Source organism: Pteropus alecto, unplaced genomic scaffold, assembly GCF_000325575.1.
Source record: "Pteropus alecto unplaced genomic scaffold, ASM32557v1 scaffold45, whole genome shotgun sequence".
Classification (NCBI taxonomy): Eukaryota; Metazoa; Chordata; class Mammalia; order Chiroptera; family Pteropodidae; genus Pteropus; species Pteropus alecto.
The window spans coordinates 16,052,602-16,075,233 of NW_006442491.1; the positions used below are offsets into that span (position 1 = coordinate 16,052,602).

Sequence of the window (22,632 nt, forward strand, 5' to 3'; positions counted from 1 at the left end):
GTGGCAGGGAGGGGCACAGTAGTCAGGGGAAAGGGAGAGGCAGCTGTTCATCTGCTCTGGAGCAGTGACCTGGAGGGGCTAAGAAAGCAGAACTTGGGGTTGGATCTGAAGACACACAGAGGGCTTTCTGGTGAATGCCACCAAGTAAGGACATTCCTGGCTAGAGTGTGAGCTGTAAACGTGAGCTCCTGGCTCCCAGTGGCAGCTGCCCCAGGGGTCCTCGGCAGCCCTGCCCTCTCACTGGGTTGGCCAGCATAGCACATGGGGACACAAGGCTGGACTCTCAGCAGGCTGTGAGGCTGAGACTCCCTGAAGTCCTTAGGAGACCCCAGTGTGTTTGACCAACACAGAAGACACCACGCTCTTAGGCACCAGAACTAGTGCGAGAATCTGCTATGGGCCACCTGCTCCAGTTTCTCCACCTGGCTTCCTTCATCTCAGCAGGTAAGCTTTGCTGGCCTTGCTCGTTTCACAGGGCCCACTTTGGTGAGTCCAACTCTTGCTGGCTCATCATCCTGGACTGTGCCTGGTCACAGGTTTGTCCACTGAGGTTGAAGTGCAGACACAAGGAGGCGGTGGCAGAAAGCAATGACCCTCCTTGGGGCATCCAGAGGGACTGTGTTGCTGGGGTCAGGGTAGGGTTTGGGGGCCTATCTAGGGGCACCTTATATGGGGCAACTCTCAGGGCTCTGTGGTGACTCCAGGCCTGCATTACTCTACTGTCTGTCTGTTCCTCCCTCAGTCCTGGCCTCATGGAGCGTCTCCAGTCCCAACACCGTGGAGGGCGTGAAGGGGTCCTGTCTCATCATCCCCTGCGTCTTCAGTTTCCCTGACAACGTGGAAGTACCCCACGGCATCACAACCATCTGGTACTATGACTACTCGGGAAATCGGCAGGTGGTTCACCACTCAGGGGACCCCAAGCTGGTGGAGGAACGCTTCCGCACCCGCACCCAGCTGCTGGGGAACCCCAAGCACAGGGAGTGCAACCTGCTCCTGAAGGACCTGAGCCCCCAGGACTCGGGCTCCTACAATTTTCGCTTTGAGATCAGTGAGGTCAATCGCTGGTTAGATGTCAAAGGCACTGCAGTCACTGTGGCAGGTGAGGAGCAGTGCGGCCTGTCTACTTCTTAGAAGGGACTGTCAAGCTGCTTCTGGCCCAACCTTTGTCCTAAGCCTAGCCCAGCCCTAGCCTAGCCCCAGCCCTGTGTCCTCCATGCATTAACTCAAATGGGGGTGGGGATAGAAAGCAACCTCTCCTTCTTCTTGAAGCCCCCTGCCCCCAGCTGGGGTTTGCAGGGCAGGAGATCTCAAGTATGGCGAAGGGGAATCCTGACCCTTCTGTCTTTGTCCTCAGAGAACCCCAAAGCGCCCACCATTGCCTCGCCATTAGGGCTTCGTGAGGACATGGAAGCGGACTTCAATTGCTCCATTCCCTACGCATGCCCACAGGAGCTGATCAGCTTGCAGTGGCAAGGCCAAGACCCCACTCGCTCAGTCACCTCCAGCCTCCAGAAGCTCGAGCCCACAGGCATCAGCCACTTGGAGAAACTCCACTTGGCCCTGTCCTGGCAGGACCACGGCCAGACCCTGCACTGCCAGCTCTCAGTGGCTAAATTTAAGACACAGGGCGAGATTCACCTCCAAGTGCAGCGTGAGTGTGCTGGGTGCCACACCCTAGTTACTGAGCACACATCTGTGGCTCCCCGATGGAAACCAGTCCCTCTCCAGCCTGTAGCAACACAGACCTAGTTCCTGAGGCAAAGCTGGGTATACTCGGACCTCTGGGGTGGGGCAGGTGGAGAGAGACTGCCAACCATTAAGAGCCACGTTTAATGGCTTCCTTTTACTTCTTGTCCCTGAGGTCAGGCTGGTCACAGGAGGGGAGACATAAAGAGCCAAAGAGTTGGGGGTCAGGCAGCAAAGACCCTGAGATTTAGTCCAGCTCTGGAGGATGTTGGGAAGGGGACCCCTTTTTCTGCCTAAGACTGCTCTCATTCACCTTGATCAGGGTAACACCCAGACAAGGCAAAGAGGCCGTGGGAGAAAGCCTGAGTTTCCACTTGATCGACCATATTTTCGTCACGGTAAAACAGGGAGGCCTCTTCTAGAACAATCGCTGATCACAGGCATCTGGTGGCTGGCTCCACCATCCACTAGGTGAACAACCTGGGCAAGTCACTCGCATCGCAGGGCCTCTGTTTTCTCATCTGTATGGGGAAGAGGCCACCTATAGTATTGTTAAATAAATACTAGTTCTTATCTCATAGAATTGTTACAAAATTAGAGGAGTGCTCGGCACATACTAAGCACTCAAAAATATTAGCGTCTACCATTTTCATGTTTACATAGATTAAGCACTTGAAAATATTAGCTTTCATTAGCATATTTACATAGCAAGAGGCTTTGGAACAAGATTTAAAGAAATGTAGTTTCTTTGTATTGTTGACGCCCTCCTTACAAGTAGGCTAACCATTCTTAGAGCTCATTGATTCTGCCTTTGGCCCGGTCCATTAGGTGGTTGGTCCTTTACCAACAGCTACCAGTGGCTGTACCAGAACAAGCAGTGTGGTACTCAGACCCCTAAACAGAATAGAGGGCAATGGATAGTGTCATGAGGCAGAAAGCCCTAGAAGGCAGTGTGAGCTGGACACTAGGCCAAACATTTCATCATCAAGTTCTCAGTGAAGAAGGAAGGAATCAGAAAGTCATCACAAGGTGGGGACATCGCAGTCGTAGACCGGGGAACTAAGAGGACTGATGACTTACCTGGGTGGACTTCCTTAAGGCCAAGGTGAGAAGTGTGCCACCCCATGCTCACTCTGGCACCTTACCTGACAACCCCCATTGTGCCTTGCAGATGCCCCCAAGGGGGTGGAGATCCTCCTCAGCCCCTCGAAGGGGAACATTCGTCCAGGTGATCTGGTCACACTCACCTGCCTGGTGAACAGCAGCTACCCCGAGGTCAATTCCATGCAGTGGGTCAAGGATGGGACACGCCTCAAAACCCAGAGTCCTGTGCTACGGTTGTCCCAGGCAGCCTGGGACGATGCTGGCATCTACACCTGCCAAGCTGAGAATAGTGTGGGCTCCTCAGTCTCACTCCCTGTCAGTCTGCACATCTTCAGTGAGTCCTGGATGAGCCTGGGTCTTGACTAGAGGGCAAGGATGGGGTCCTGGCCACTAGGGCAGAGGGGAGCCAGGCCAAAGCGCCTCCTGGGACGCAGGTAAGGAGTCCCAACCTGGCCTCACACAGATGACAAACCTCCCTGGCAGGGTGGGATGTCAGGAGGATCCTGGTGAACAAGGCTAAGAGGGTCAGGGCCAGTCTAGGATGCTCCTCTGCAGAAGGGATGTGGTATAGACTGTTCAGAGATTTAGGCTGAGAAGATACAATCCTGAAACTCTGAGAGATTGGGCCTGGAAGTCGGCTGGGTACCCCCAGTGTGCCCTATGCTGTCCCCGCAGTGGCTGAGGTCCAGGTGAGCCCAGCAGGTCCCATCCAGGAGAACCAGACGGTGACGCTGGCCTGCAACATGCCTAAAGAAGCACCCAGTGAGCTGCGCTACAGCTGGTACAAGAACCATGCCCTGCTGGAGGACGTCCACAGCCGTACCCTCCAGCTGCACGCAGCCACCAGGGCCGACACTGGCTTCTATTTCTGTGAGGTGCAGAATGCCCATGGCAGAGAGCGCTCTGGGCCCGTCAGCGTGGTGGTCATCCGTAAGTGGCCAGTGTGGGGTGGACGCTGCCGGAGCTGGGCCAAAGGGTAGAGCCCTTGCCAGAGAGTTAGGGTCCTGGGCCCGGGTGGCTTTGAGCTCTGCACACCTGAGCAGGGTTTTAACTTCCCTGGGCCTCTCAGTTCCCCACTATTTAAAAAGTTTATTTTGAAGAGTACAAAGAATTATCATATGCCTTTAACTTAGGATTCCCAATTTGTTAACATTTTGGTACATTTGCTTTTTCTCTTTTAAAATATATATTATGTGTATGTGTATATATACACACATGTACACATATACACATGTACACATATACATGCACATATAGGTGTGAATGCATGTACACACATTTTCTCTTCATAAAAACACATATGCGTATGCACTCTATTGGTATACATATACACATATATGTTATCTCTATCTATCATCTATCTATCTATGCATTTATAGCCCTAAAGTTGCAGACATGATGCCCTTTTACCACTTAGCTCCTCAGTGTGTATTTTATAAGTTCATTTTCATATATAACCACAGCACAGTGATCACAGTCAGGAAACTTAACATTGATACAAGACTATTATGTAATCTACACTCCATATTTAAATTTTACCAATTGACCCAAAAACGTCCTTTATGGCGATTGTTTGTTTGGTCCAGGATCTAATCCAGATCCTGCTTTGCATTCAGTTGCCATGGCTATTTACTACTTTTTAATCTGGGACAGTTCCTCAGTCTTTCCTTGTCTTTCTGACATTGAAACTTGAAGATTACAGGCCAGTTGTTGTGTGAATGTCCCCTGGTTTCTCTGAATCGAGGAGACCGAGCCTGTACGCTTGGGCAGGAACAACACACACGTGCTGCTGTGTCTGTCTCGCTGCATCGCGTCAGGAGACACGTGGGGTCAGAGTGTCCTGTTGCTGATAGTGCTCTCTCTCTTTGATTACTTGGTTGAGGTGCTATCCACTGCCAGGTCTCTTTGCCTATTTTCTCATCTTTAAAATAGGGTCCTTGATCCTCACTCGCAGGGTTGCAGTATGAGACAAAGGGGGTGCAGGGGTCATAGGCTATAAATGGGGATCCAGGGAGTGTCCCTGTCTGAGAGTGAGAGGACCTTCTCCACACAGACCCGCCCCTCACCCCAGACCTAACTGCCTTTCTGGAGACACAAGGAGGCCTGGTGGGCATCCTCCACTGTTCCGTGGTCAGCGAGCCTGTGGCCACCCTGGTGTTGTCACACGGAGGACTTGTCCTGGCCTCCACCTCTGGCGACGGTGACCACAGCCCACGCTTCAGTGTCTTCTCTGCCCCCAACTTCCTGCGCCTGGAGATACGAGATCTAGGGTCAGCCGACAGTGGGGAATACACCTGTACAGCCACCAACTCCTATGGGAATGTGTCCTCCACCCTGGACTTCCGTGCCAATGGTAAGATGGCTACTGGGGGCTGGTGGAGGAAGCTTGAGGAGGAGGCCTGCTCTGGCCTCTTCCTCCTAGGAGTCCAGAGGACTCGACTGAAGGGCTGAATTAGCCAGTTAGTAAAAATCACATCAAAGACCCGGGCTTTTTTATACAGTCATCCCAACCCAGGAGGCCCCTGGAGATCAAGGCAAAAAGGGAAACATGGCAGGTTGTATCATTCCTTTTGTAAACATTCTGACTCTGAACTTGGAGGGTTCTTCATATGCATTCATTTGCTTTCTATTTATCAAGCATTTGGAGCAGGCTCTGTGCTGGGAGTCAGACGCAGGAGGCACAACAGAGGAGTAGGGTCTTCCCACTCTTGGTGCATGTGCTGCCCTTCTCTTATTCTGAGGCTGTGGCAAACACAGTTAATTAATCAAGCCAGGTTTTTGACATAAGCCTGGTTCCAGCTCAAAATTCTCCTCAACCATGCTATGTCCATCTACTATGAATAGATCAGAATTGGAGTTCAAGGCCAAACCCTCCTGATCATCAAGAGATTTACAGAGCCAATGGCATGAAACCCAGACTTATCTACAATTGTGTAGGAAGAGTGTGATGCTGGAGGGCTTCCTGCGGTGGGTAGCATGGAGCCACGAATGTGCGGGGGAGCTGAGCCTTTCTTTCTTCCTCTTCTGCCAGCTGCCCGCCTCCTCATCAGCCCCGCAGCAGAGGTGGTAGAAGGGCAGGCAGTGACGCTCAGCTGCAGGAGTGGCCTGAGCCCAACGCCTGACATCCGCTTCTCCTGGTACCTGAATGGAGCTCTGCTTTTCGAGGGGCCCAGCAGCAGCCTCCTGCTCCCTGCAGTCACCAGCAGTGATGCCGGTTCATACCACTGTCGGGCCCAGGATGGCCACAGGACTAGCGGGCCCTCCTCACCCGCCGTCCTCACTGTGCTCTGTGAGCAGCCTCCCCGCCAGCCCCTGCCTGCCTTGGGAAGGATCAGTCCACTGGGGTCCACTAGCTATCCCTACCTCCTCCAGGGCCACCTGACCCTGTCCTGCCCAGGGTCTAGATCAGGAGGGCTGCTGCAGATCTGGGCACCATGGATCTCTCCATCCAGGGCTGAAATTTGGGGGACAAGGCTGAGGATTTCTCTACCTCCTCAACCTCTAATGCCAGTCCCTTTAGGGCCTCCTGGCCCTAGCCTCAAACTTGCCATGGGCACCATGTCCAAGTTCTGTTCTCCTGAGCTGGGCCCTGAGACACCACAGTCCTATACATGCGCACACACGCCCCATGGGCTATGCCCTCACAGGCTCTGGAGACACAGAGGTAGAACCTCTCCACATAAGAACTTCGTCCTCTTGTGAGTGATGCTTCATATTAGCCCAAGGGGCGGACCAATGTTCAAGGAACACTTAGCTTCCAGAAAGCCTCCCCTGACATGCGCAAGGGCAATGTCTTGGGACTGTCAGGAAGAACAATTGCCTTTCAGGGGTTTTCTAGTGTCAGGGAGAGATCACATGGGGCCTTGGTTGATGAATGTCTTTGACCATCCATCTCCAGAAGCCTCTAGAAAGAGGGCATTTTAGGCATTCTCTATCATCGTGGGAGCTGGCTTGGAGATCAGAGATATGAGGCAGAGAGGATCTTGGGAAAGGGATGGAGTGCAGAGTGGGAGCAGAGAGCGAGACTCACGAAGATTGCCTATGTGGGCGCCCTGCTCAGGAGCACATGGGTGTTAGGCAAGCAACTGCTAGCCCACATGGCACCTTTATCCAAGCTAGAAAATGGCACTCCTCCCTCTGGGAAAACTCAGTCCAGCACTAGGGCATAGCTTAGCACGAGGGGCATGGGCTGAATTCTTCCCACTCTGGCCTGGTTGTCCTTGTGCAATGCACAGCCTGCACAGCTGTTTGCAGCAGCTCTGGGCACATGCCTTTGTCCAATGTGTTCTGGGAGTCTAGCCAGCCTTGAGTGAACCTATGAGGCCCTGGCAGAGGCTGTGGATGAGTGCCCATGCTCTTCCTCTCTTCAGATGCCCCGCGCCAGCCCAAGCTCACTGCCCGGCTGGATCCTGATGCTGCAGATGGAGCTGGCCGTAGAGGCTTTCTCGAATGCCGTGTGGACAGTGACCCACCAGCCCAGCTGCAGCTGCTCCACAGGGACCGTGTAGTAGCTTCTTCCCTGCCATCAGGGGTTGGCTGCAGCACCTGTGGGGGCTGTCCCCAGCGCATGAAGGTCGACAGAGCCCCCAACTTGCTGCGTGTTGTGATTAGAGACCCGGTGCTGGAGGATGAGGGTGTGTACCTGTGTGATGCCAGAAACACCCTGGGCAATGCCTCCTCCTCGGTGACCTTCAATGCCCATGGTGAGTCAGGACAGGGAATGGTGGCACAGGGGCAGGGGCCACTACTCAGGACCCTATTTCTTTGCAACCCCTGGCTCTAGGAGAATCTATCCAGTGAAACCACTTTGTTCAGCAGTGGATGTTCGCTTTCCTCCCCTACCCAGGGGGCACTCCAGAGGGTCACTTTCCTGCCCCCTCCAGGCTGGGAGGCTGAACCATTGGACCTGGGTTGGGGGAAAGCAGTCAAAGTGAGGCCTGTCTCAAGTGAACCTGTGCTGCCTGCTTTCCAGCCACTGTCCTGGTCATCACACCATCACACACGCTGCCCGAGGGCACTGGAGCCAACTTGACTTGCAATGTGAGCCGGGAAGCCGACAGTGGCCCTGCCAACTTCTCCTGGTTCCGGAATGGGGCACTGTGGGCTCAGGGCCCCCTGGAAACCGTGACGCTCTTACCTGTGGCCAGAACAGATGCTGCCCTCTATGCCTGCCGCATGTTCTCTGAGGCTGGTGCCCAGCTCTCCGCTCCTGTGGTCCTGAGTGTGCTCTGTGGGTGATGGGCAAGGGCAGTGTTAGGCACTTGAGGGCACTCAGGGGGTGGTCTGGGAGGAACCAGGCTGGGTTTGGGTTGCGGGAGACAAGTATGTGGCTTGGGCATGGGATAGGGCAGGCCTGGACTATGTGTGTGGAGCAGGCAGTGGGACATAGTGTGGCAGCTGGAATGTGGTGAGCTGGGTTCAGGATGGAGCCTGAGCTCCCTACTGTCCCTGCAGATCCCCCAGACACTCCAAAACTGTCAGCCCTCCTGGACGTGGGCCAGGGACACATGGCTGTGTTTGTCTGCACTGTGGACAGTAGCCCCCTGGCGCAGCTGGCCCTGTTCCATGGGGAGCGCCTCCTGGCCACCAGCATGGGGCCCCAGCTCTCGTCCCAGGGCCGTCTTCGAGCCAAAGCCATGGCCAACTCTCTGCAGCTGGAAGTCCGAGACCTGAGCCTTGGGGACTCTGGCAGCTACCGCTGTGAGGCCACAAATGTCCTTGGATCAGCCAATACCTCCCTTTTCTTCCAGGTCCGAGGTGAGTGTCGGTCCCTCTAAAGATACGGTAGACCCAGATGCCTTGGGGGCTACTTTGGCCAGGTTTTGGGCTGGGTCATATGGAAATGTGAGTTCTTTTTCAGCCATGGTTTGGGGACAGTTTCCAGCCAGCCAGCAGGAGGCCTCTCCTTGTCTCCAGCTATATATTTTCACCTGTAATAACTGTGGCAGCCACTAGGAGGCAGTGGTATTTGTTCAAGGCAGCTTGCTTGGTTGGAGCAATTTCTGACATATAACTTTTTTTGTAATAATATAATTTTGTTAGTAAGAATTCTCATACTAAACCTAATATATGTACATTATGCATATGCATGTGTAATATATGTACACGAATGTGTGTATATACACACATATATGCATATATACACATATATAAGAATATATTCATATTCTTCATTAATATACATAGTCATACATATATATATATATTCATCTATAAAAATCCTCCCTCTGTGAATAAGCCAGGAAAAGGGAAAGTTAATATCCACAATGCTGCAAAGGCCAAAGAAAAGCACACAATTTTTCTCCCATAATGACAAACGTTAATTTTTGAACATTTTCGTTGAGCCTCGGTTCTATAGATCTTTTATTTATCATAAGAATATCACAGGCAGAGAAATTGAGGGTCAGAGCTTTAGGAGCTTGTTCATGATCACATCACATGACTAGCAGGTGGCCCTGGTCCCAGACATAGCCTGTGTTCTCAATCACCGTTCCAGCTGTCCCTCACCGTTCCAGCTGTCCCCCGCCCCCACGCCCCCCATCTTGGTCTCCTCCTGCCTCAGACCCAGGAGGAACTAGGGACTGCCCTTTGCCCAGTCCACAGTTCCTGGTCTCTCATGACCTGGAGCCTGGGTGCAGAGATGGACTGGAAATAGTTGGAGAGAACTCAAGATCACACAGCTGCTAACTTCCGCTTCCAAGCCCTTGGCCAGCCATGCTGAGTCCAGCTCATAATCAGGACAATGGCCCTTGGCATGACCTAAATCTCTCCCATTTTAGTGCTTTATAGGGTCAAACTAACATTTGTCAAGAGCTAACACATGCAGGTGCTGCGCCTGGCACTGGGCTGCAAATCAGACAAACCAGGCCCTCAAGAGGTTCACCCGCTGGTAAGCAAGAAGTGATTGGCAGAGCAAAACCATAACTCAAGGTGGCAGTTGGTGACTGCCAAGACAGACCCATGCCAGGTAGTCAGGGGCAGGAGAGGTGGAGGCGTGGAGTCGAATTCGGCAGTGGTCTGGTGGGGGAGCCGTAGCTCCGGGTCACAGGGCTTGGGCCATGCTGTTCTGGTGTGGACGCATACCCAGCCCCAGATGTGGGAGGGTATGGCGGAGGGCCCTCACTTGCTCTTGGTTTCTCCCTGCAGGAGCCTGGGTCCAGGTCTCACCATCGCCTGAGCTCCAGGAGGGCCAGGCCGTGGTCCTGAGCTGTGAGGTACCCACGGAGGCCCTAGAGGGGATCTCATATCGCTGGTATAGGGATGGCCAACCCCTCCAGGATTCGACCTCGGCCACACTTCGTTTTGCAGCCATAACTTTGAACCAGGCTGGGGCCTACCACTGCCAAGCCCAGGCTCCAGGCTCAGCCAGCACAAGCCTGGCCGCCCCTGTCAGCCTCCACGTGTCCTGTAAGTGTTTTCATCCCGTGCATGTTTCTTGGAGGGTAATGGAGCCAAGAGCATGGCTGAGGGAGGGGATGCTGAGCCCCTGGTTTTGGGCTCTGCCTCCATGAGAGAACTTCAGATGAGGGATCACCTGGCCAGACTCTGACCAGTCCCTGCTCATGTAGATGCCCCACGCCAGGCCATGCTCACCACCCTGATGGACACCGGCCCCGGGCGACTGGGCCTCCTCCTGTGCCGTGTGAACAGTGACCCTCAGGCCCAGCTACGACTGCTCCATGGGGAGCGCCTGGTGGCCTCCACTCTACAAGATCAGGGGGAACTTGCAGGCAGTTCTCCCCGGCTACAGGTGGCTGTGGCCCCCAACATACTGCGCCTGGAGATCCACAATGCAGTGCTGGAGGATGAGGGTGTCTACACCTGCGAGGCCACCAACACCCTGGGCCAGACCTCAGCCTCGGCCAGTTTCGATGCCCACGGTCAGTGTGGGTGTGTGAGTATGTGCGTGGGTGGCTCTTTTAAGAAGGAAGAAGGTTGGAGAGGGTTCTGGAAGCCTGAGGTACAGGCAAAAGGGCTGAACATAAGGACGGTCCCCATTTCCACCCTTCTTAAGGGCAGCGGTCTCTAAACTTGGGTTTCATGGAAGAACCTTTATTAAAAACAGAATTTGCATGGCTGCCCAGTGGATAAAACTAATCAGAAAGGGAATGTTCGAGGAGAAACCACAACAGGGCCAGGGAGGCTGTATCCTCCTGTGTGCCCCGTATCCTCCTGTGTGGCCCCCAGCTAGGGTCAGGGAGGGTTCTGCAGAATTCTGCTTGGGAACACCTGAGAGTTGATGAGCTGTTTCCCAAGCTCCACCTCTGAGCCACATGTACAGGTGGGCCACCTGTACATGAGGGACTTCCCTCCCTCATGGAGACAGGTGGCTTGTTTTACATAGCTTCATGTTGTCCTTCTCTCCCCAGCCGTGAGTGTGCAGGTGTGGCCCAAGGACACCGTGCAGGAGGGGCAGCTGGTGAATCTGACCTGTGTTGCGTGGAGCGCCCGCCCAGCCCAGCTCACCTACATGTGGTACCAGGATGGGAAGCAGCGCCCAGGTGCCCACTCCATTGCCCTGCCCAATGTTACAGTCACGGATGCTGCCTCCTACCACTGTGGTGTGGTGGTCCCTGGCCAGGCACTCCGCCTCTCCAGACCTGTCACCCTGGATGTCCTCTGTGAGTGTGGTTGGCTGCAGGGTGGAGCTGGAAGGCATGACAGCAGCCTGCAGGGATCAGGGCATGGCCAGAGCCCCATAGGTGTCCAACCCAGAAACCTAGTACACAAACTCCTCTGGCTGATGGAGCACCACACAAGGAGCATTAGAGTTGGGGGGCTACGGGGATACATCCTCTTTGAGTAGAGCAGCCGTGCCCCAGATTGGGCAAGTGGAGGTCCTTGGGGTGGGGAGCCAGATCCCTCCTGGTTTGAATGTCACCTGCAAACGGGCCTCCTCATGGCTGTGGTCTCTCAATAACATCTATGCCTTTCATGCTCCTGCAGATGCACCCCGCAGCCTACGCCTGACCTACCTCTTGGAAAGCCATGGCGGGCGGCTGGCCCTGCTGCTGTGCACTGTGGACAGCCGCCCACCTGCCCAGCTGGCCCTTAGCCATGCTGGCCGCCTCCTGGCCTCCTCAACCGCAGCCTCTGTACCCAACACCCTGCGCCTGGAGCTGTGGGAGCCCCGGCCCAGTGATGAGGGTCTCTATAGCTGCTCTGCCCGCAGTCCTCTGGGCCAGGCCAACACGTCTCTGGAATTGCAGCTGGAGGGTGAGGCAGGGCCCAAGTCAAGGCCACCAGGTGTGGGATCAGCCGTGGTGTCTGGATGGATCCAGTTGACCCAGGCCTTCTTGGCACAGGTGTGCAGGTGATCCTGGCTCCGTCAGCTGATGTACCCGAAGGGGCTTCCATCACAGTGACCTGTGAAGACCCTGCTGCCAGCCCACCCACCCTCTATACCTGGTATCACAACAGCCGTTGGCTGCAGGAAGGGCCAGCTGCCTCCCTCTCTTTCCCAGTGGCTACGCGGGCTCATGCGGGGGCCTACTCCTGCCAGGTCCAGGATGCCCAGGGCACACGCAGCTCCCGGCCTGCAGCCCTGCAAGTCCTCTGTGAGCAGAGATCCCTGGCTGGGAGCATCCGGGGTGGTGGAGGGCCCTTCTGAGCCCTGGTGGGCGTGGGCACAGGACTACAGGGGGCTGAGGAATGGGCACTTGGGGAAAGAAGGACATAGGTGATGAAGAAAGAGACCCTGGGTCCTTGGGAACCCTGCCTGGAGGAATCTACCCACAGGACTCCTGAGAGGGTGGCACTTCTAGGATGTGACTATTTGTCCAGAGGCTTGAGCCTCACCAATACCAGAAGGGTGGACAATGGACAATATAGGGTTTCCAAGCAAAGCCTTTAACTATGCCCTGCCCTACCCCAGATGCCCCTCGGGATGCTGTTCTGTCCTCCTTCTGGGACTCGAGAGCCAGCCCCATGGCTGTGGTGCAGTGCACTGTGGACAGTGAGCCACCTGCCGAGCTGACCCTGTCCCACGATGGCAAGGTGCTGGCTACGAGCCGCGGGGTCCATGGCTTGACACTGGGGACAGGCCATGTCCAGGTGGCCCGCAACGCCCTGCGGCTGCAGGTGCAAGATGTGCCCTCAGGTGATGAGGACACCTACGTCTGCACGGCCCACAACTTTCTGGGATCAGTCAGCACCACAGGACAGCTACAGGCAGAAGGTGAGCAGGTGAGGGGAGAGGAGAAGGGCCTCAGGTGCTGTGGGGTTGGAGTTCGTGTCAAGAGGGGCTGGCTGGCCTGGAGTGATAGACATAGCCCTTGCACAATCTGATGGAAGAGGAACAGCTCCCACTGCAGGGGGTTGCCTCTCGGATCCCACTCAGATTCTACCCAGAGGCTCCAGCTCCCAAAGGCCTGCAGGTTCCCCACCACCTCCTGGTCCTCGGCCTGCAGGTGTGCGTGTCGTGGCCGAGCCAGGCCTGGATGTGCCTGAGGGTGAGGCGTTGAACCTGAGTTGTCACCTTCCTGGTGGCCCCAGGCCCTTGGGCAACTCCACCTTTGCTTGGTTCTGGAATGGCCGGCAACTACATTCGGAGCCCGTGCCCACCCTTGCCTTCTCACATGTGGCCCGTGCCCAAGCTGGGATGTACCACTGCCGGGCTGAGCTTCCCACTGGGGCCACCACCTCTGCTCCAGTCATGCTTCGTGTGCTCTGTGAGTGACACCACCTTAATCTCCCCATATCTTACATGCTCACCTCAGGTCTTTCTCTTCTTATGTCTGCAAAGAGTAAGGACTTCAGAGGTATGGAGTTTTGGGTTGGAAGATCCCCACTGATGGACGGCTTGGTTTCTTCATCTGCAAAGCATCAGTCCCCTTGCCTTGTGAGACATATAGACGATGAAGTACACAGAGTGCCTGATACATAATAGGTCTTCATCAGTCTTGGTCCCCCACTCCATTTTTCACCAGGGCCCAATGCTGTATCAGCCAGCTATTGATGCATAACAAGTCAGCCCAAAACTTAATACTTAAAATGACAACCATTTTATTTGCTCATAATTCTGTGCATCAGAAATTTGGGCTGGGATCAGCTGGGCAGTTCTTCCGTTGGTCTCCCTTCATGTGGCTATTGTTGTCCAGTGACTGAACTGAAGCTAGACAGTCTAGGATGGCTTCACCCTCGTGGCTGGTTGTCGAGGCTGGCTATTGGCTGGGCCACATGTGTCCAGCAGGCTGGCCTGGGCTTCCCACATGGTTGTCTAGCCCTGAAGTTACACAATGTCACTTCTCTGACTTCTAGTGGTCAAAGAGAGTCACAGATTCAAGGAGTGAGGACATAGGCTCTTAATGGGAGGAGCTGCAAAGTCACATTACATGGTTAGGGAAGGGGAGGAATTTGTGGTTGTTTTCTACAATTACCATACTTCTTGTCTTCCTACAGACCCTCCCAAGACGCCCACCATGACGGTCTTTGTGGAGCCTGAGGGTGGCGTCCAGGGCATCCTGGACTGCCGAGTGGACAGCCAGCCCATAGCCAGCTTGACCCTTCATCTTGGCAATCGGCTGTTGGCCTCCAGTCAGCCTCGGGGTGTTCCAGCTGAGCCGCACATCCACATCTCAGCCACCCCCAATGCCTTGAGGGTGGACATTGAGGAGCTAAGGCCCAGTGACCAGGGGGAATACGTGTGCTCTGCCTCCAATGCCTTGGGCTCTGCCTCTGCCTCCATGTACTTTGGAACCAGAGGTGAGGAAGGACTCCATCTCCCAGGCTGCTCTGCACAAGGCCCTGCCCTCAGGTCCAAAGGATTATTCTGAGGTCTTCCCTAAATCCCTTCAGAGGCAATTAGTTTGTCTGTCTAGTCCAGAGTGGTTTCTTGAAGCTCTTTTGCATGGGGAAGCCCCTGAGATAAAGTGAAAGCTAGAAAAAAATTTCATCTTGGGCGGGTGCCTTGGGAAGGAGCATTGTAGGCCTGGAGCCATAGCTGCTCCCTAATCTATACTCTGTGTTCTAGCCCTGAGCCGCCTGCATCTGTTCCAGAAGCTACTCTGGGTCCTAGGGCTCGTGGCGGGCCTTCTCTTCCTCCTGTTGGGCCTGGGGGCCTGCTACACCTGGAGGTGGGTCAGGAGCTGGAGGGCAGATGGAGCCATTTCTTCCTTTTCTCTTTTCCCCAATATTCCCTGTGTCCCTCCTGCCAAATTCACAGGCTCCATACTTTCTAGCCTGTCTCCTTCCCTCCCACATTCCAAATTTGGGAATCCCTTCTAGAATCATCTCTAAATCCATCTTGCTGTAGTTTTTTTTCCTTTCTTTATCTCTACCATTTTTATGCTGAAGAAACGGCTGGGGAGGAAGCAAGGTAAGGTACCCCCACTCCCCACAGCGCTTCCCACTGCTCAGTGCAGTGAGCGGTCTGGGCAAAAGCATGTGGGGTGGGAGAAGGGAATGGGGGCAGGCAGGGAGGGGGAGCCTCTCTGACTCTACTCTCGCCCTTGTAGAAGGAGGCATTTTCATAAGCTGAGTGTGGGTGAGACTTCCGTGGAGATGGCGTCCCAGAAGGACACCATGCAGGTATCTATTCCCCATGCAGGCCCGCGCAGACATAATGCTAGGCTACCCCACAGCGCAGGGCTGGCCCTTAGAGGCTGCTCTCATTTATAGGCTGGTACCTGGGGCTCGGGGGAAACTGGGGAGAGAATATAGAGAACCAGGGCCCCTTGAGAATACAAGGGGAGCCACATTCTGACTGGAACAGAGAGAAGCCATGTGTTTGCCATGTGGCTGGCTAGATTCAGAGCTTAGCCACAACACCTCTATTTCCAAGACACATCTCAGAACACAGAACCCCACCTATGTTTTGGGGTCTGTCTTCCCCACTGCTGAGTCTGTCCATCATGTGGGCAGGGGTGAAAGCGTGTTTCCCTTCCCTGGTGATGGGCCCCCTTCTACAGATGATCCATTTGGTGGGCCAGGCATGCACATTCTCACCAATCTCCTTGGGACCCTTACCCAGGGCTGGGGACCTGGGGGGACTGCCCTCCAGAGTTAGGGTTCAGGTGATGTCTGCTCCCAGAATCCTCCTGTGACCAAGGTTTTCTTTGTGGGAAGCTCATTGATCCTGACACAACCACATTTGGAACTTCATCCTGTGCTCCGCCTCTGAGCTGACCTGTGGCATTGCCTGCCCTCAGGAGGAGGAGGTTACTGGAATCTGTGATGGCTTGGGCCTCGTAAACAAGACGGCGCTGGATCCTGCCTGCCTCTGTGAAAACAGTTCTGTGACATCTGACTTTCTATGACATGGTTCCAAACCTCTTTCCCCCAAGAAAAATGTGTGGTGAGAGGAGGGGGTGAATCTCAATCTACCCAGGAGAGTATTGACCCTGGGGGATGCTGAAGAGAAATAAGTTGATCTCTCTCACTTTTCTCTGGATCTCATCTCTCCATTTATCTTCCAATGCACTGCCTTTCACATCTCTCTCCTCCAAACCTACCCTGGACTTTTTGGACAGATTAGAAGAGGAACCTTCTATATCGTCAGGGGCTGGTCAAGGCACTCTGTACTAGATAGAATATAAGTCGGGCTGCCTAACAAGAGACCAAATACAGTAACTTTAACATAAGAAAATTTTATTTTTCTCTGCCATATTAGTCTGGGTATGTTATGGTGGTTTAAGGTATCGGAGCTCTGGATCCCTTTATCTTATTTTTATCCATCCCTAAAATGTTGCCTTTGATTATGAGGTTCACAATGACCCCACCGTGTTCACATTTTCTCCAGCAAGAAGAGTGGAAGTTGAAGGTACACCCATTCCCATTGTGGACACAATCCAGAAGTTGTACATGGCATATCCACTGCTCATTGGCTAGAGTTTAGTCACATGGCCACTCCGAAGCTGCAAGGGATTCTGGGAAATGTAGTTTTTAATTCCACTTCCAAAGAACTCCCCACTATGGACTCAACCTTGAGACATTTGACATTGATGAGAATGTAGCCAGAAAGCTGCAAGGGATTCCGGGAAATGTAGTTTTTATTCCACTTCCAAAGAACTCCCCACTATGGACTCATCCTTGAGACATTTGACATTGATGAGAATGTAGCCAGCAGGACATGTTCTGTCTCAGTGCCCATCCACTGAGGGGCATGCCCTGGTCATGGGCTTGCTGGAGGAGGTAGTTCCTCTCACACATTAAGACTGAGGACATCAAGAAGGTTTGGTGGTCCCTAGAGAGAGGGCATGCCAGGCAGTGGGGTTGCCCCTGGAAGAAGAGGGACCCTCATTCCTACCCCCCACCCCACCCCCACCAACGAAAAGTGTGGAGAGCAGACATAATGTCATCAGTATCTTTGTTTCTGTCTCAGGTGCATTTCTTTCCATGATCCAGTGAGTTCAGTTCCTCTTCTTGGAGGCTCGTACATCAGGGGCTGTTAAGATGAATGAGGGTCACTAAGGAAGAATAATGTGCTTCCAGGAAGTCAGAACCAATTCTTGGGTAGTCTAGTGAATCCCCTGGTGGTCTGGTGACAGATGGTTGGAGGAGCCTGCCACTCTAGGATTTAGGCTGAGAAATATGGGGAGTATAGGAGCTTATAGGTTGGGAAGAAATTTGAGGCCAGGTGAGCTCCATGGAGCCACGGCTGGGACCCTTCCTGGTCCCAGGTCCCATTCCTTTTAGTGCCTGATTGCCAGACTCTTCCTAGGAGCCCATCTGGCATGTCTTCCCAATAAACGATCACCCTATGACATAACTGGAGTGAGTCACTTTCTTGCAACCCAAACTGTTGGACTGGAAGCACAGAAGATTTAAATGCGAGGGGGGTTTATTCTGGGAGGCTGCCTGCAGAGGTGGCCAGTGAGTGCAAATAATATGCATTTACCATAGATTACCTATGATCAAGTAATTTGTTCCCCTTCCTGCTCCTTGAGGGTCTGGGGGGCTACTCACCTCCTCTGCCCACATGACCAGCACCATGCTTGGCATGCAGTAGGTGGGCACTTAGTAAGCCCTGGTTTTTCCATATTGCTGTCAAATGGGAGGGTGGAAAGTGTAGGATAAATCCAGAGGTGGAACACAGAGAGAGCAAGCCCAAAGCAGCCAATGTTTTGGGGCTGTCTGGGGAAGAGAGCTTGAGGCACAGACCACAGGTGGTCACAGAAGGGTTGGCGACTGGGAGATCTGGGAACATTCAACTTGAGAGTCTTTATCTGCTTCTGTATATCTCCAAGGAGGCATAGGTCCATCTGGGATTAGAGGGTTCTCAGAGGGGTTTGTTGTGTCTACCCCTATTGGTTTGAGGCGTGTCGAGAATTTAAAAATAAATTTTTGATTCAAGTGTAACACACATACAGAAAATTGCACCCATTAGAATTGTAGAGCTCAATGGCTTTTCAAAGCCAACACACCCCTGTAACCAGCACCCAGATCAAGAAACAGTCCATTATCAGCACTCCAGAGTCTCCCTTGTGACCCGCTCCCAGTCACAACCTCCGAAACGTAACTACTTTCCTGACTTCTCACACCGTAGATTTGATTTGCTTGGTTTTAAACTTTATACAAATGGAATCAAATCGTACAGAATATATGACAACTTGGGAAAACTGTTTAATTATCTATTAAAGCTAAAATATTCCTGCCCTATGACCCTGAAATTTTCCCTCGGTATTTACTCAAAAGGATTAAACGTTTCTGTACACTGTGAGATTGTACTAGAATGTTCACAGTAATGCTATTCATAATAGCCCCAAACCAGAAACAACAAATGCACATCAACAATAGAATGGATAAATGAATTGTGCTATGTTCACGCAGTGGAATATTATACAGCAATGAGAAGAAGCTACAAATACACATATTATAGCCAATTGGTCCCAAACATAATGTTGAGTGAAAGGAGTCAGATGCTAAACAGTGTAGACTGCATGATTCTATTCTCACGATGTTTAAGGACAGGCAAATCTAATCAATGGTGATGCAAGTCAAAATAGTGGTTACTTATGGGGGAAGGTTGTGATTGGGAGGGACCACAAAGGGACCTTCAGGGGGTGGAGTATATGCTGTTTCTTAGTCTGGGTGCAGGTTTTATGGGTATGTTCACTTTGTAAAATGCCATTGAGCTGGGTACTTAGAAAATGCACATTTTTCTAAAAATACACTTACTTAATTTTTTTTTTAAATCCCCCACCCATTATATTGGATGTCCAGGGCATTCTACCCAAGTTATAGTCGATTATACAATTTTTTTAAAGCACCTCCTTCACTTTTCAAAGGGACATCATTTTCCCCTTTAAATGCACATGACCCTTGACTACACCTTGGGGGCCCTGCATTCACACATGTGACTTTTCCTGATGCATCCAAGCATTGGCTTGTGACCTCTAGGTGCCACCTGGAACATCTCCATGGGCCAGAGTTGGCAGCGCCATCCTTGGACACCCTGTTCTGAGTCACTCTTCAGGATGAGCCCTGTTTACAGATGGTGGGTGTTGCCCATTACATTAGCACTTCAAAGATTTAACTCTCACTGGTTTGCCTTCTCTCCAAAACACTTCCTGATGCTCCTCTGGAGAGTGACACCAGCAAGGCATTTGATAAATCACCTTTCCCATGGCTTGTTATCAGGTATGAACACTGAGCTGATCAGTGGCACTTCTAGGATCCATCTTCCTCAACTTCGGTCCAACAGCCCCATCCCCTCCTTTGCAATTTCCAAATGTAAATAAACAGTTGCTCTGATTTTCAGCAGAAAATTCTTCTGCTGTGCTTGGACATAGCTCATCTAGGATTGAGAGCAGCCACTTGGCAAGGATGACTCCAATCCCCACACAGCTCTTAGGCTACATATCTCCCTCATTTTATCAGCACTAATTGTGTGCCAGGCCCTGTGCCAGGCAGTGAACAAAAGACAGTTCCAGACCCATGGAGCTCAGGGTCCGGGGGAAGAGAGACAAGGAAACGGGTAACTATAATGCTGTGTGAAATGCGGTGCAGTGAGAAGTATAGTTCAGGGAACAGTAACCAGGCTTTGGGGCCAGGAGGACTCCTCGACAAGGAGACAACAGATAAAGCCATGGTCTGCACTATGAGTAGGAGTTCACCAGTTGGCTGTATTCTTGCCAGAGGAGAAGTCTATGCTGATGTCCTGTCTTCTTCTCTTCCTGATGTCCACACTAAAGCCTCCTCCTCCACGTTCAGAGTCTGGTGGCTCTGAGGTCTGTGCTGCTTTCCTGGTCCCCAGCTTGTTTGGGGCTCGAACCACCTTCAAGTCCTCACCAGGCCCTGCCAGGACTCACATTTGATGTTGTCCTGTCCCTTTGATTTCTGGAGCTTTCTTAGTTGCCTCTCTTCTTCCTCTTCAGGACTGCTTTCTTTACCATGGTTGAAAGTTCTATCTTCATAATTTCCCCTTTCTCAGGATTTATATTCTCTTCTGGAATCTCCAGATGTGCTCCCGGTTCAAGATAGAAGCCTGAGTCTCTCTGTCCACCCCTGCTCTACCCTAAATCCTCCCCGAACAAAAGCACGGACAGAAAAATGGACACTGAATACAACAGGTTGCCTTGCTCTCTGCCCCCTGGCTCATCCAGCAGAAAGATCAGGGAATTCTGTCCTGGAGGGGTGGCCTCTGCTGCTGTTAGTACCATTGTGACCCCATTTAATCATCCACAGGGAGAGGGGTTGATGCCTCTTCAGCCTGTTTACACTGGAGCTCTCAGCGTGATTAAAGCCATCTATGTCTATATTAGGTTTTATTCCCAAGACAAGATTCATGTGCAAGTGATTTACTAAGAACATGCTCCCAGGGGAGACCAGTACAAGGGTGCGGGGAGCAAGACAGGCAAAGAGAAGAAGTTAGGGACACATGTAGTTGAATGTCCATAGCAGCAATTTTTGTAACATCTCAAAACTAGGAACCACCCAAATGTCTAGCAACAGTAGAATCAATGGGGGGAAAATGTGGTTACATTCACACAATTGAATACTACTCAGCAAAGAATATAAATGAACTAAAGCCTCGATACATCTCACAAACTGGGAAGAATATTTGCAACTCATACTGTATACAAAGAGTTAAATACCCTTGCATATAGAGTTCCTTCAAGTTAAGAGAGACTGACAAAATTTTAAAAAATGGGTTGTGGATATGAACAGGTAATTCAGGGAAAAGGAAATATAAATGGCTCATAAATGTTTAAACAAATATTCAAACTCACTTGTAAGAAAAATGCAAATAAAGACCACACTTTCACTTTCACACTAGCAAAAATCCATTTGATAACTATATTGAGTAAGGTTGTGGGAAAATGGGCACTCCAGATATTTCTGGTACAATTATAAACTGGCACAGATTGGAGGGCAATTTAACTGTATCTACACAAATCATAAACACACATATCCCTTGACCCAGTAATCTCACTTGTAGGAAATCATCTCACAGATAAATTTGTGTATAAAATTATCCATCATAGTGTTACTGGCACCCTGGGTTCTCACGATTTCCCAGGATGGAAATCTAGAGACTAGCCCAAGAGGAACCTGGACGAATAAATGGTGGCATTCAACTATGAAAAATGATGAGGATGTTAAACACCCACTAGAATGGCTAAAATTAAAGAGATTGACAGCACCAAATGTGGGAAGTAGAGGAACTAGAACTCTCATACATTGCTAGTGGGAATGTAAAATGGTACAGCCCCTTTGCAAAAATTAAATTATGTTTTTACCATATGACCTGGCAATTCTACTTGTAGGTATTTGCAGATGAGAAATGAAAACATCTGTCCATACAAAGACTTTTACAGAAATTTTGTAGCAGCTATATTTCGAAGAGCCTCAAACTGGAAAAGAACCCCAATGTCTAACTGGAGACTAGGGAAGTACTTTCCTCTTACCATGCATGGAACTACAAAAGAACAGATTACTGATGCATGAAACAATGTAAATGAATCTCAAAAACAAAAAGAGAGAAGGAAACCAGACACACAAAAATACATGTTTTATGATTCTGTCCTATGAAGTTCTAGAATATGGCAAAACATCTATAGATAAAAAGCAGATCAGTGGTTGCCTGGGGTGGGGAGTAGGAGAGACTGTTGTATGTGGATTGTGGTTTTGATTACACAGGTGTATAAATTTATTAAAACTCATCTAACCGTACATGTTATATAGATGGATTTTATTGTATGCAAATTATACTTTAATAAAGTTGATATTAATACTAATAAAGTAACAATAATAGAGTAATTGTAATAATCATAAGAATAGTGCTAATGAGACCACTCTAAATACACTGATACCAAACGAAGGTTCTTCAAGGTGTATTAAAGTGAAAAAAAATCAAGCTGCAGAAAAACGTTTAGAGAAAAAATGTCTGTATTGTCTCAGCTATGCATGAAATGATCTAAAAGCCTATACAAGAAGCTAGTAATAGTGGCTTTCTTTTGGGGGATGTGGGCTGAGAGGGTGGAGACAGAAGAGTGAAGGATGTTCCCTAAACATCTTACCATACTTTTTGATGTTTGAATCACGCGAACATAGATTTCTCTGGCTACTGGAACTCTTACTAATCGAATTGCCGCATTTTGAATTCTCAAAAACAGGTTTGCTTAAAAGTTAACATCCTTCACTATCGGAATACTTGCTATTCGCTGTTTGAATTGACACAAACAAAGCTTTAAAACAAGAAACACATGTTACCGAGGGCGAAAAGATTCTCCACTTCTGGGAATCTATTGTTTTGTAAAATTTTCCCTGTGGTCATGGCTAGGGACTAAGGGCTGCGCCCGCCTCCGTCCGCGCACGGCTCGGGCCGCCTTGCCTTTGCGCGGCAGAATCCAAAGGACTGCGGCCTCCCCTGGCTCATCCACCCCCACCCCCTACCCC

At 51.3% G+C, this 22,632-nt stretch overlaps 1 protein-coding gene across 1 annotated transcript; it reads left to right on the forward strand.

Annotated features, from left to right (window-relative positions):
- Window positions 1-381: 381 nt before the first annotated feature.
- SIGLEC1 (sialic acid binding Ig like lectin 1) lies at window positions 382-16,215 on the forward strand. Its single transcript, XM_025039929.1, has 21 exons — window positions 382-444; window positions 743-1,102; window positions 1,358-1,654; window positions 2,861-3,127; window positions 3,469-3,723; window positions 4,847-5,146; window positions 5,825-6,082; window positions 7,164-7,496; window positions 7,766-8,023; window positions 8,248-8,550; window positions 9,940-10,200; window positions 10,362-10,673; window positions 11,163-11,414; window positions 11,740-12,009; window positions 12,099-12,350; window positions 12,668-12,970; window positions 13,203-13,463; window positions 14,194-14,496; window positions 14,765-14,867; window positions 15,249-15,321; window positions 15,942-16,215. The coding sequence occupies exons 1-21, from the start codon at window positions 396-398 to the stop codon at window positions 16,047-16,049; spliced, it is 5,178 nt and encodes a 1,725-aa protein (XP_024895697.1). The 5' UTR covers window positions 382-395; the 3' UTR covers window positions 16,050-16,215.
- The last annotated feature ends 6,417 nt before the right edge of the window (window positions 16,216-22,632 follow it).